At 38.6% G+C, this 14,324-nt stretch overlaps 1 protein-coding gene across 2 annotated transcripts in view; it reads left to right on the top strand.

The window, feature by feature from the left end:
* The window catches only part of BRCC3 (BRCA1/BRCA2-containing complex subunit 3), a 68,533-nt gene continuing 54,209 nt past the window's right edge, over window positions 1–14,324 (top strand). The window contains exons 1-3 of one of the 2 annotated variants that reach the window (XM_053664495.1): window positions 3–216; window positions 870–886; window positions 1,696–1,750. In XM_053664495.1, coding sequence (XP_053520470.1) covers window positions 94–216; window positions 870–886; window positions 1,696–1,750 — 195 coding nt within the window. In that variant the 5' untranslated portion in view covers window positions 3–93. Of the gene's footprint in view, window positions 217–869; window positions 887–1,695; window positions 1,751–14,324 lie in introns of both variants that reach the window. The other variant, XM_053664496.1, reaches the window with a different exon arrangement.

Raw genomic sequence — 14,324 nt, 5'->3', positions numbered from 1 at the left:
CCAAGTCCCGCCTCCGCGGAACCCGCTTGCTGGAGCTCCGGGTTGTTCAGGCCTGAGAGGGCTTGGGGCGGACGTGAGCAGCGTCGGACCAAGATGGCGGTGCAGGTGGTGCAGGCGGTGCAGGCGGTTCATCTTGAATCCGATGCTTTCCTAGTTTGTCTCAACCACGCTCTGAGCACAGAAAAGGAGGAAGTGATGGGATTGTGTATAGGGGAGGTGAGTAGGTCAGTTAGCCTGGCCAGAACCCTGATGAGCAGTCCAGCGTGTCCTTGGAGTCGATGTTAGCGCCCAGGGCTGCGGAGGCCACAGGCTTAGATCCTGAGTTAGACCCTTGGACAGATCCTTTGATGGTCCCGTCGTGAGGGGCTGGTATGTGGTTGCTTGACGCTTGTTTAGCCTCACGTCACCCCCAGCGTTCCGCAAAGTCTGAGGATGGAGGAGGGCTTTTTTTCTGAGGTCATCTCCGGCCTCTCCTTTAAATCTGGAGTTACCGCCCCATTGACCAAAACCGCAAGTCCGGCCAGAAAGGCATTATGGTATAATAGGACATCGGTGTATTAAGAAGCTACTGACCACTATTAGGGATCCTTACCTCACCTCCCGTCTTCCCTCTAGGACTCACTGTAATTGTGTCAACCTGAGAGGAGAGGGTTTCAAAGATGCGTAAGTTTCCGCAGCGTTAGGTGTTGCAGAAGGGCGAGAGAGGATGAGGAAATAGAGCTTAGTTGTTTATAATCCGAATTAAAAATTCTCCAGTTTTTCATGCCCATGTTCAGGCCCATATGACTTAATTTTCTTATACTCTGTATCCATGTACATCAGATAAGTGTAATACGATCAATAATGTTTTCTCCTCTTTCCCACTTTAGTTGAATGATGACACAAGGTAAGACAATATTTGTTTACTCATGTCTTTTGTCTATATGCCATTATTAACTCAGGATTATGACAAGCTCAGGGATATTGTGTATGGGTTGGATTTTTTAATGGATTATATTTTAAGTTACCATTATCAGTCCGAAGCTCCTTCAATGGATGCTTTGAGTAAAGTCCCAACGCTGAAGGTTGGTTCCCATCCCACTTCCTGGTAGGAGGATATTCAGTTGAGATATGGATCCCCTTATGTGAAAAATGTGGTTGAGGGAAACAAGATTGAGTGAATCTGTGAAAGCTCTTACAGATAGAATTTTGTTGACTGATATGGTGCTGTTACTTTCCATTTTCGTGCTTGATATGTTTTATGTTCACTTTTCCTAAAATGGCAATGAGGTGCTGGTAATCTTTTGTGGCAGACAATATGCATATTAACAGACATTTCCCCCTATTGATCTATTGCTCCGTCTAAATTGGCTCTTCCATCTCTATGGCTTTCTGCCTCCCAATGGTGAGCCCTATAACAATCTCAGAGATCCCCAACAGCTTGGATGCTTGAGGTGGTGAATACTTTGGGTTATTTTAATTCTAACTTTGAAGACTGGCAGATGTGTACTCTCAAACCCACCTCCTTAATACCAAGGAGTATAGGAGTTTAGCTTTGCCCATGAAAACTTTATGCACTCAGCCACGTATGCATGTGCCCCATACTGCTATTAATGGATGTATGGGCACAGGTTTAGCTTCAGTTTACTGTTTCTCCTCTTCCTTTGTCTCTGCTAAGGTTTTATTGTTCCCTCTTTTCTAATTTATCTCCAAAAGGAGTGACTCTAAATTTACGTATGCTGGAACTGAAATGCGCACAGTTGCTGAAAAGGTATGTGTGCTAGAATTTTGCATGATAGCAACTTGCATGCGGGGAGGGATTTCTGTGGTCTGTTTGATGAATTCAGCCAGGGATCAATCCATTCTGTGTAGGGCCACATTGCAGCTGGGTGGGATGTTGTCCTTCATAAAGTCTAGTCACTAGGAATAGTACCTAATTTTCTGTTCTTTGTAGCAAGTTATTACTACTTCTTGATCAAGATGAATAATCACTGTCAGCTCTCCTCCTTGCCGGCATCTGTCTGTTTTCTGGCTGGTTCATGCGATCGTTACCTTTTTATCCTGAGTCCCAGAGTCTACTGGGCAACCCTTCTCTCCTTACAGGCAAACTGTCCAAGCTCATAGTTCTTAGTCTGCCTTGACATCCTCTTTTCTGGTATGTTCTAGCCTTTATAGTCTAGTGTAATGCTTCTCAACCTAATTGTTGTATAGGAACAGTTGATTGTTTTTCCATTATGGTGCAAACCAATGCTTTTGTAAAAGATGATTAAAAATAAATTAAGTCCTCTCCTCCTGCCAAGCAGATAATGGAAGTGATATAAGCTATACGGCAACAAATCCATCTACTTATTACCCCTGTATACAAACTTCATCCTGTCGACCACTTTGCCTCCTTTCTTCCCACATGAAGGAAAGAAATTCACTTCCTATTCAGAGTTGCAGCTTCTTTAAAGACCTTACTTAGAAAATATCCTATCTTTCTTCTGATTTATTCTGAGTCTTCAGCCTTTTCCTGTTATCTGGCTCTTTTTTTAAAAAAATATTGATTTTAGAGAGAGATGAAGGGAGGGGGAGGGAAAGAGGGTGGGAGGAGAGAGAGAAACAGAGAAACATCATTTGCTGTTCCACTATTTATGTATCCCTGGTTGATTCTTATATGTGCCCTGGCAGGGATTGAACCTGCAACCTTGGGGTATTTGGACAATGGTCTAACCAATTGAGCTACCCAGCTAGGACCTGGCTCTTTTCCCATATGATACAAATGTGGTTAAATTAGGTTCATTTTCAGAAAGGAGAGAAAAATAACCTTAATTTTATATCTTCCTGTAGTCACTACTCTTACATCCTTCTTTTAATAGCCAGACCTCTTATTTTTTAAAACTTTATTCATTTTTATTTAGAGAGAGGGGAAGGGAAGGAGAAACAGAGGGAGAGAAACATTGATGTGAGAGAGAAACATCGATCAGTTGCCTTCATATTTGTCCCAACTAGGGACCAAACCTGCAACCTAGGCATGTGCCCTGACCAGGAATTGAAGTGGTGATGTTTCAGTTTCTGGTATGATGCCCAACCAAGTGAGCCACACCAGCCAGGGCAATAGCCAGACCTCTTAAAAAAACAATCATAACTTATTTATCTTCTCCATTCAGACCCACCCAAATCTGGTTTCTAATTCCACCTCTCCAGCCACATCCTCATTGCTACATCAGTAGGTTATTTCTTGGTGCTTCTCTTAATCTTTTAACTCGGAACTCAGAACTCTCATGAGGTTTTGTTTGTTTGTTCTGTTTTTGCTGTGTCTCCCTGTTCCTCCCCCTTCCTCCCATCCTTTTTGGACTCCTTTTTCCCTTCCTGTGCATTGAATATTCTCCAAGTTTCTGCCTTGGCCTCCTCTATCCAGAATGTCTTCCTAGGCAATATCACCTCCCTTGTGGCTCTCACTGCAACAGACATTGAGGGTTAGAGAGATCTGTCTTCAGATCCTTTTTCTGATACTTTGTGACTTTAGGATATGCCATGCCAATACTAACTAAAAAGGTAAGGTCACTGAACTCATGAAGTTTAATTAATCTATTTGGATGGTACAAATTGACATAGAATTCAAGATAAGGGAATAGACTCTTGAAAAAATAAAATTATCCTGGCTGGTGTAGCTCAGTGGATTGAGCATGGGCCTGCGAACCAGACAATCACGGTTCGATTCCCGGTCAGGGCACATTCCTGGGTTGCAGGCCAGTTCCCCGCAGGCCAGTTCCCAGCAGGGGACACACGAAAGGCAACCATACATCGATGTTTCTCTCCCTCTCTCCTTCCCTTTCCCTCTAAAGATAAATAAATAAAATATTTAAAAATATTTAAAAAAATAAAATTATGTCATTAAGATTGGAACTGCATTTTAGTAGGAGTTGATGCCAAGGGTGAATATTCTCTTTCTGTAGTCAGAGAAGGTTTCTGTGCCTAAGAAAAGTGAGCAAAAGAAGTTCAGGAGAGGATGGCAAGATCGGCTCAGGAATAGATGAAAAACAAAATATAACAAGTGTAAATAGAGGCCACAAAGGACTGACAGATGTCCCTGAAAGCCATGGGTAATTGAAGGGCCTGAGAAAGACTCTTCTGGTCTTAGTTACATAAGAAGTAAGATATTTCACCTTGGCTAGATTGGCCCCTACACCTTTTCAGTCTTGGAATTAAGACCCTAAAGCCCAGGTCCTTTTGCTCCTGTGTCTTGCTCCTGTGTATAAGTCAAGGTAGGCAAAGAATGACCTGCCTTGGCCTCCTTTGGGTTCATTCGTTTATGTATTGCAGCTGCTTTTGTGCTATAGTGGCAGAGCTGAGAAACTGCAACAGAGAATGCATGGCCCACAAAACTAAAAATATTTACCATCTGGCCCTTTCCAGAAAGTTTGTATTCCCTGACATGGCTTTCCATGGGTAATGGTCAGGTAACACTAATTTCCTACTGTAGGGGGATGTACATTTATTCATACAACATGTACTTATTGAGTACATACTATATGGGGGGCACTACATGATGGCCTAAGTGTACAGTGATAAACAGGATCTTCCTAGATATACATCTAGGAAGAGAAGTAGTATATAAACACTATAATAGATATGCTAAAGGAGCTAGTGTTGCACAGAAGGGGCTATCTAATCTGGGCCGAACTGGCAGGGATAAATTGTTAACCAAGCAGAGAAGAGGGAAGCAGTCCATACATGACACCCAGCAGATACAAGGAGTGAAACAGCACAATATAATCTGGAAACTGACATAATTTACCATGGTTAGAACTTGGATCTATGTAAAGAAATGTAAAGAGGTAACAGAAATGAGATCATGACAGGCCCTGAATGCTTCACTAATGAGACTTTATCCTAAGGTAATGGGACACTCATTAGATTTTAAGCAAAGGTATGTCAGACTCATATAAGAAAGGACTAGAGGCCAGAGAGATTTGAGGCAAGAAGACCAGTGGAGAGGCTAGCACAGTAGTCAAGGAAAGAGGTGATGAGTATCTCAAATAAGGTAGGGGTAGTTGGGATGAAGTGTTGGAAAGAAATATTAAAGCATTTTAGGTTAATGGTTCTCAATGGCAGGCAGTGGTTCCCAAACTTGGCTGCACATTAGGTTCACCTGGGTAAGTTTTAAAAATTCTGCCACCCAGGTCTCATTCCAGACCAACTAAATCAGCATCACAATTTTGTAAAGATAACTGGGTGATTCCAAGTTGGAACCAGGCTTTGGAACTACTGTAGCAGGAGGAATGTTGAAGGTTTCGAGGAAGAGGAAAGGTTCAGTTTTGAACATGTTAGTTTAAGATGCCTGTGTCTAACTAAACTTGGCTGTCCAGTAGGCAGTTGAGGATGATGAGCTTCCTCAACTAGAGCTTGGAATCATACTAACTAGCATCTATGGGGTATTAACAACAGCAGTCAGAATGACCAATATGTATTGGCTACCTGCCATGTGTCAGGCACTTGTAAAGGTGCTTTTCTTAAATTAACTTTCCTAGTGACCTAGTGAGGTTGGTCCTATTTTTTTACCCATTTTACAGATGAGTATTTTACATACATTACCCAAATCTAGCTTTCCCAACCACTCTGAGGTTGCTGGCTGTCATTATCCCTGTTTTACAGATAAAGAGTGCAGAGCTCACAGATGTTAAGTAACGTGCCTAAAGTTACACAGTATCAGAAAAAGTATCTGAAGACAGATGTCTCTAACCTCAGTGTCTGTTGCAGCTCTAGTCTGGTAATCTTTTTAATTGGCTTATTTATTTCAATTACATTTATTGTAATTGTTGATATATGTGAGTTAATCACTGCCATCTTTTTGCTTTCTATTTGATCCACTTCTTTTTTTAAAAAATATTTTATTTATTTACTTTTAAAGAGAGGGGAAGGGAAGGAGAAAGAGTGGGAGAGAAACATCAATGTGTGGTTGCCTCTAATGTATCCCCTACTGGGAACCCAGCCTGCAACCCAGGCATGTGCCCTGACTGGGAGTTGAACCAGTGACCCTTTCACAGGCCCATGCTCAATCCACTGAGCTACGCCAGCCAGGGCTGATCTACTTCTTTTTTTAAATTTAATTTTACTGTATTTTTCTATTATCGACCCACTTCCTTGTTTTATGTTTATCTCTCTGTTCTTGCCTTCTTTTGAATTTATCAGCTCTGTTTTATTATTCCACTTTGATCCTCCATTAATTAGTTATAACATTCTTTTACTTCACTTTTAGTGGTTATCCTACATATTATAATATACATCCTTGATTTGTTAGTCTAATACAAATGCCTATATTTACCATTTTCTGATAATACTAGAACCTAAGAACACTTTCATTTATAGCCTCCCACCTTTGGGATTATTGTTGTCACACATTTTAATTCTGTGGATATTTCACACCCCACATGACATTGTTATTACTGTTTTGTACAATCATTATTCATTTATGTTTATACACATATTTTACCATTTATGGTGTTCTTCATCCCTTCCTTCATAGCTGGGACTTTCCTTCTGCCTGAAGAACTCCCTTTAGAATTTCTGTGCTGATAATGAATTCTCTCAATTTGTTTGCATCTGAAATGTCTTTATCTTGTCTTCATTCCTGAAGTTTATATTCTTTGAATATAGAATTATCAGTTCCCAGACCCTTTCTTTTTGTATTTTAACATATTACCTCCTTATCTTTAGGCTTTGTTTTTGTTGAAAAGTCAGGTTTTTTTCTCTTTTTTAAATTAAATTTACCAGGGTAACATTGGTTGATACAATTATATAGGTTTTAAGTGTACGATTCTATACTACATCATTCATATATTGCATTGTATGCTTACCACCCAAAGTTAAATCTTTTATTGCCATATATTTCTCTTCTTTACCCTTTCCTCCCCCTCACCCACCTTCTCTCTGGTAACCACCATACTATTGTCTGTGTCTATAAGTTTTTGTTTTTTTTGTTCGTTCATTTGTTGCTTTTAGTTTTATATCCCACATATGAATGAAATCACATGGTTCTTGACTTTTTTGGTCCGACTTATTTTATTTAGCATATTCTTAAGATCCATCCATGTTGTTGCAAATGGCAGTATTTCATCTTTTCTTATGGCTGAGTAGTGGTGCATTGTATATCTGTACCACACCTTCTTTGTCCAGTCATCTATTGAGGGACACTTTGGTTGTTTCCATGTCTTGGCCATTGTGAATAATGCTGTAATGAACATAGGGGTGCATATGGCCACACATAAACGTTTTCAAATTTTGGGGGTAGATATAGAGATGAGGGGTTGCTAGTTCGTATGGTAACTCTATTCTTAATTTTTTGAGGAACCTCCATACTGGTTTCCATAGTGGTTGTACCTGTTTACATTCCCAGCAGCACTGAATGACGACTTCTTTTTCTCCACAGCCTCTCCCACACTTGCTATTACTTGTCTTGTTGATAACAGCCATTCTAACAGGTGTGAGATGGTACAATGGAGAATAGAAAGCCTCTTCAATAAATGATGCTGGGAAAATTGGAAAGCCACATGCAAAAGAATTAAACTAGACTGCTGTTTGTCCCCATATACAAAAATTCACTCAAAATGGATCAATTATAAAACCTGAAACAATAAATTACATAGAACAAAACATAGGTACTAAACTTATGGACCCTGGTCTTAGATGGGATTTTATAAATTTTACCCTAAAGGTAAGGGATATAAAAACAAAATAAAGAAACTATATAGAACTAAAAAGCTTTTGCACAGCAAAAGAAACTGCCAACAAAACATAAAAGATAGCCGACCAGATGGGAGAAGATACTGGCAAAGAAAAACTCTGACAACGGGTTAATACCCAAAATATATAAAGTACTCATATAGCTTAAAACAATCCAGTTAAAAAATTGGCAGAGGACCTGAACAGGCACTTCTCCCAAGAAGACATACAAATTTACAACAAATATAGGAAAGGGTGCTCAACTAGCTATTAGAGAAACACAAATGAAAACTACAATGAAAATTCAGCTTTGTCTTGTTGCTCCTTGGAAGGTCAGTTCTCCTTCTGTGTCTGCTTTTGAATTTCTTTTTTTTTTAATTTTTACTATATTCTTTTCTATTAACATTTAATCCCTTTACACTCCCTCACCCCTGCAATCACCACACTGTTGTCCGTATCCATGAGTCCTTTTTCCTTTTTTGCTTGGTCCCTTTACCCCTTACCCTGCCCCCCACTAGCTGTCATATGCTCTCAATCTATGAGTCAGTCTCTATTTTCCTTGTTAGTTCAGTTTGTTCATTTGACTCCACATGTGAGTGAAATCATATGGTATTTGTCTTCCTCTGACTGCCTTATTTCACTTAGCACAATGTTCACCAGGTCCATCCATGCTGTTGCAAAGACTAAATTTTTCTTACTTTTTATGGCTGACTAGTATTCCATTTTATGGCTGAGTATTCCATTTTCTTCTTCCTTTTTTTAAAAAAATTATTTATTTATTTTTAGAGAGAGGGGAAAGGAAAGAGAAAGAGAGGGAGAGAAACATCAATGTGTGGTTGCCTCTCGCATACCCCCCACTGGGGACCTGGCCTGCAGCTCAGGCATGTGCTCTGACCTAGAGTCAAACCTGGGACACTTTGGTTCACAGGCCGGTACTCAATCCACTGAGCCACACCAGCCAGGGCTCTTCTTCCTTTTAAAAAAAAATTGTTATTCTATTACAGTTGTTCCAAAATGTCCTCCTTCGCCCTATTCCGCCCAGGGCACACCCTGCTCCTACAGTCATTCCCCACACTGTTGTCCATGTCCATGGGTCATTCATACATGTTCTTTGACTAGCCCCTTCCCCTTCTTTCCACTGTTAGCCCCCGCACCCCTCCCCTCTGGTCACTGTCAGTCTGTTCCATGTTCCCATGTCTCTGGTTGTGTTTTGCTCATTAGTTTATTTTGTTCATTAGATTCCTCTTAAAGGTGAGATCATATGGTATTTGTCTTTCACCAACTGGCTTATTTCACTTACAAAATATCTTCCATTTCCAACCTTGTTGTGGCAAAAGGTAGGAATTCCTTCTTTCTTTCTTCTGGGTGATATTCCATTGTATAAATGTACCATAGTTTTTTTTTTTAATCCACTCATTTACTGATGGGCACTTAGGCAGTTTCCAGCACATAGCTGTTGTAAATTGCACTGCTATGAACATAGGGGTGCGTAGGTTCTTTTTGTAGTCTAGTATTTTTAGGATATATTCCCAGCAGTGGCATCCCTGGGTCATAAAGCAGTTCCATTTTTTGATTTTTGAGGAAACTCCATACTGTTTTCCACAGTGGCTGCACCAGTCTGCATTCCTACCTACAGTGCACTAGGGTTCTCTTTTGTCCACACCCTCTCCAACACTTGTTTGTTGATTTATTAATGGTAGTCATTCTGACCAGTATGAAGTGATATCTCATTGTGGTATTAATTGGCATTTCTCTGATGATTAGTGACATTGAGCATCTTTTTATGTCTGTGGGCCATCTGTATGTCTGTCTTCCTTGGAGAAGTGCCTATTCAGGTCTTTTGTGCATTTTTCAACTGGGCTTTTTGGGGGGGGGGTTTGGTGTTGTTTTGTAAGTATTTTATAAATTTTGGATATCAACCCCTTATCAAATGTACTGGCAAGTATGTTCTTCCATTATGTGGGTTGTCTTTTTACTTTGTTGGTAATTTCCTTTCCTGTGTGAAAACATTTTAGTTTGATGTAGTCCCATTTGTTTTATTTTTTCTTTTGTTTCCCTTGCTTGGGAGATATATCAGATAAAAAAAATTCTACCAGCAATATATAAGATGTTTCCAATACCTAATACTGAAAAAGCTATTTTTACTTCATTGTTTACTCATGCCCATTTTGTCAAACATTAATTGACCATGGAGACATGGGTTTATTTCTGGGCTTTCTATTCTGTTCCACTGATCTATGAGTCTGGTCTTATTCAGCGCCAGACTGTTTTGATTACAGTGACCTTGTAGTATAGTTTGATATCAGGTATTGTGATCCCCCTACTTTATTGTTCTTTCTCAAAACTTCTGAGGCTGTTAAGGGTTTTTTCCATTCCTTGTAAATTTTTGAAATGTTTTTTTGTAGATCTGTGAAATATGCCATTGGAGTTTAAAAGGAAATTGCATTGAATCTATAGACTGCTTTGGGTAGTATGGACATTTTAATGTTAATTCTTCCAATCCATGAAGACAATATATGCTTCCATTTATTTGTGTCTTCCTTAATTTCTTTCCTCAGTGTTCTGTAGTTTTCCGAGTACTGGTCTTTTACCTCCTTGGTTAGGTTTATTCCTAGGTACTTTATTTTTCTTGTTGCTATAGTAAATGAATATTTCCCCTGTTTTCTTTTTCTGATATTTCATTGTTGGTGCACAAAAATGCCCTTGATTTCTGAGTATTGACTTTGTATTCCTGTGTTTTGTCAAAATCACTTATTAGGTTGAGTAGTTTTTTGGTGGAGACCTAGGGTTTTCTGTGCACACTATCATGTTGTCTGCATATAATGATAGTTTTACTTCTTCCTTTTCCATTTGGATGCCTTTTATTTCTTTCTTGTCTGATTGCCGTGGCTAGAACTTCCAGTACTATGTTGAATAAGAATGGTGAAAGCAGACACCCTTGTCTAGTTCCTGATCTTGAGGGAAACGCTTTTAGTTTTTGCCCATTGAGTATGATATTGGCAGTAGGTTTCTCATCTATGGCTTTTATTATATTGAAGTATGCTCCCTGTATTTTGACTTTGCTGAGTGTTTTTATCATAAATAAGTGCTGAATTTTATCAAATGCTTTTTTAGCATCTATTAATATGATCATGTGATTTTTGTACTTTGTTTTGTTTGTGTGATGTATTACTTTTATTGAATTGTGAATATTGTACTATCCTTGCATCCCCGGAATGAATCTAATTTGATCATAGTGTATGATCTTTTTAATGTATTGCTGGATCTAGATTGCCAATATTTTGTTGAGAAATTTAGCATTGATAGTCATTAAAGATATTGGCCTCTAATTTCTTTCTTTGTTGTGACTTTACCTGGTTTTGGAGTTAAGATAATACTGGCCTTGTAAAAAGAGTTTGTGAATTTTCCCTTTTTTTGGATTTTTTTGGAGTAGTTTGAGAGGGATAGGAGTTAGTTCTTTAAATGTTTGGTAAAATTCTTCTGTGAAGCTGGCCGGTCCAGTTTTTTTTTGAATGCCTGGAGCTTTTTGATTACTGCTTCAGTTTCACTAGTTATTATAGGTGTATTCAGGCTTTCTTCTTCTTGATTCTGTTTTGGGAGATTGTATATTTCTTGAAATTTGGCTATTTTGCCCAGGTTGTCCAATTTCTTGGCATATAGATGTTCATGGTAATTTCCTACAATCCTTTCTGTGGTATCAGTTGTAATTTATCCTCTTTCATTTCTGATTTTATTTTTGGAGGTCCACCCTCATTTTTCTTGATGAGCCTGCTTAAAGGTTTCTTAATTTTGTATATCTTTTCAAAGAACCAGCTCCTGGATTCATTGATTCTTTGCATTTTTTTTTTTTTAGTTTCAATGTCATTTAATTCTTTTCTGATCTTGATTATTTCCTTTCTTCTATTTGCTCTGAGGTTTGTTTGTTGTTGTTCTTCTAGTTCTTGTAGATGTAGGGTTAGGTTGTTTATTTGAGGTTGTTCTCTCATCTTTGCAGTGTTTACAAGGTAGGCCTGTATAGCTAAGAACTTCCCTCTCAGGACTGCCTTCTCTGTGTTCCATGGGTTTTGAGTTGTTGTGTGTTCATTTTCATTTGTTTCTAGATATTTTTTTATTTCTTCCTTGATCTCATTCTTAACCCATTCATTATTTAATAACATATTCAGTCTCCATGTGTTTCAATGTTTTTTTCATTTTTTCCTTGAGGTTGGTTTCTAGTTTCAAGCTATTATGATCCTTGAAGATGCTCGATATCATTTCAGTTTTCTTGAATTTGTTGAGGTTTGTTTTGTGTCCTACTACGTGATCTGTCTTTGAAAATGTTCCATGTGCATTTGAAAAGAATGTATATTTTGCTTCTCTGGTGTGAAAAGTTCTGTATATATCAGTCAAGTCCATTTGATCCAGAATGTTCTTCAGTGCCACAATATCCTTGTTAATTGTTTGGACGATCTATCCATTGTTGACAGTGGGGTGTTAAAATCCCCTATGATGACTGTGTTGCTGTCTATATCTTTCTTGAAGTCCTCCAGGATTTTCCTTGTATGTTTAGGTGCTCCTATTTTGGGTGCATGCATGTATACAAGAGTTATTCTTCTTGTTGGACTATTCCCTTAAGTATTATATAATGACTTTATTTGTCTCTTCTTATGGCATTTGTTTTGAAGTCCATTTTGTCTGTTACAAATGTTGCTGCCCCAGCTTTTCTTTTTCTTTCCCTTCCCTTTCAGTCTGTGTAGGTCTTTTGTTCTGAGGTTGGTCTTTTGTAGACAACATATATGCGAGTCATGCTTTCTTGTTCATTTAGCTACTGTATGTCTTTTTATTGTAGCATTTAGTCTATTTACATTTAAGATTATTGATAGGCATTTATTCATTGCCATTTATTTATTTATTTGTCTGGGAAGCTCTTTATTTGGCCTTCCATTTTAATTGAGAGCCTTGCTGGATAGCATAGTCTAGGTCACAGGCGTTTGCTTTTCATTACTTGAAATATTTCATGACATTCCCTTCTGGCTTGTAGTGTTTCTGTTGAGAACAGTCAGCTGCTAGCCTCATTAGAGCTCCATTGCATGTTACTATCTTTTCCTCCCTTGCTGCCTTTAAGATTTTTTCTTTGTCATTGAATTTTGCCATTTTAATTATGTGTCTTGCAGTGGGCCTCTTTGGGTTCCTCTTTACTGGGATCCTCTCTGCTTTCTGGACTTGGATGAATTTTTCCCTCACCAAGTTAGGGAAGTTTTCTGTTAATAATTTTTTTTAATCTTTAAAAAAATGTAATTGTTGTTATAAATTTTTCCATTGCCATTTAGTTCCCTTATAGCCTCCTCCCCCCCCCCCCGTAATCTCCACCCTTGTTGTCCATGTCCATGAGTCCTGTTTTCCTTTTTGCTCAATCGCTCCATTTCATTACTTTTTCAAACAGGTTTTCTACCCCTTGCTCCTTTTCTTCTTCTTCTGGTAACCCTACAATACAAATATTATTATGCTTCATGTTGTCCTACACCTCCCTTAAACTATCTTTGTTCTTTTTGAGTCTTTTTTTGTTTTGTTCCTCTGTCTGGATTTTTTTTTTTTTGCTACCTTGTCCAACTCACTGATTCAGTCCTCTGCTTCATCTAACCTGCTTTTAATCCCTTCGAGTGTATTCTTCATTTCAGATATGGTATTCTTTGTTTCCTCCTGGCTCTTATTCATAGTTTCTATGCCCTTTTTCATGGTGATGTAGTTCCCAGTAAGTTCTCGTAGCTTCCATAGAGTTCCTTGTAGTTCTCTTGAGCATCCTTATAACCATTATTTTGAAGTCTATGTCTGAAAGATTGCTTGCCTCAACTTCACTTAGCACTCTTTCTGGGGATTCCTCCCTTCCTTTCAATTGGGGGTTGTTTTTATTCCCCCTCATTTTAGGTGACTTTTTGTTTGGTTCTGCATATTAGATTGATCTGCTTTCACTCCCTGTCTTCATGGAGTGGCCATCTGTGGTAGGAGACCTGTAAGACTCAGTGGTGCAGTCTCCTTGATCTCTTGAGCTAAATGCTCTTGGGATGCCATTTATGCCATTAATGTGGGCTGTCTTATTGTAATTGGGTTTTGTAATTGGGTATTGTAATTGAGTTGTTGTTGGGCCATTCTTTGGTGGGTTCTTCCCTCCAGCTGGCTGACTGAGGGTCACTCTGCCCACCACGACTTGTATGGCATTGTGCAGGTGCTGCCAGAACAAAACCACAGAGCCCAGGGAACAAACCCACATCCAGAAAGATATCCCTTACACACAGCTCCACTATCAACAACAAATGAGCAAATATTAATAAATGCGGAAAGAGATTAAGACTATTGTGGGAAGGAAAAATGAATATGAGATGAGTAATGGAAAGAAAAATTATTTTGAGAAGGTAGAGGGAGGAGAAATAATAAGAGTAGGGAATGGAAACAGCCAAAAAAAAGAATGAAAATGAAATTTACATTGTAAATTAAAATGGGGGAGGGGAGAAAGCAAAATGAAGAAAAGGAAAGAGTATAATATGAGGTTTAAAAAATTTTTAAATACTGAAAAAATAGGACCAAATTGAAGAAAAACATCCATCACAGCAATATCAATGACAAATGAGCAAAGGTTAATTCTGGTGGAAAGGAAATAAGAAGAA

Source organism: Artibeus jamaicensis, unplaced genomic scaffold, assembly GCF_021234435.1.
Source record: "Artibeus jamaicensis isolate MK-2021 breed Jamaican fruit bat unplaced genomic scaffold, CSHL_Jam_final contig_374, whole genome shotgun sequence".
Classification (NCBI taxonomy): domain Eukaryota; kingdom Metazoa; phylum Chordata; class Mammalia; order Chiroptera; family Phyllostomidae; genus Artibeus; species Artibeus jamaicensis.
The sequence above is the reverse complement of the archived record's forward strand: the minus strand, read 5'-3'. Positions and strand labels throughout refer to the sequence as shown.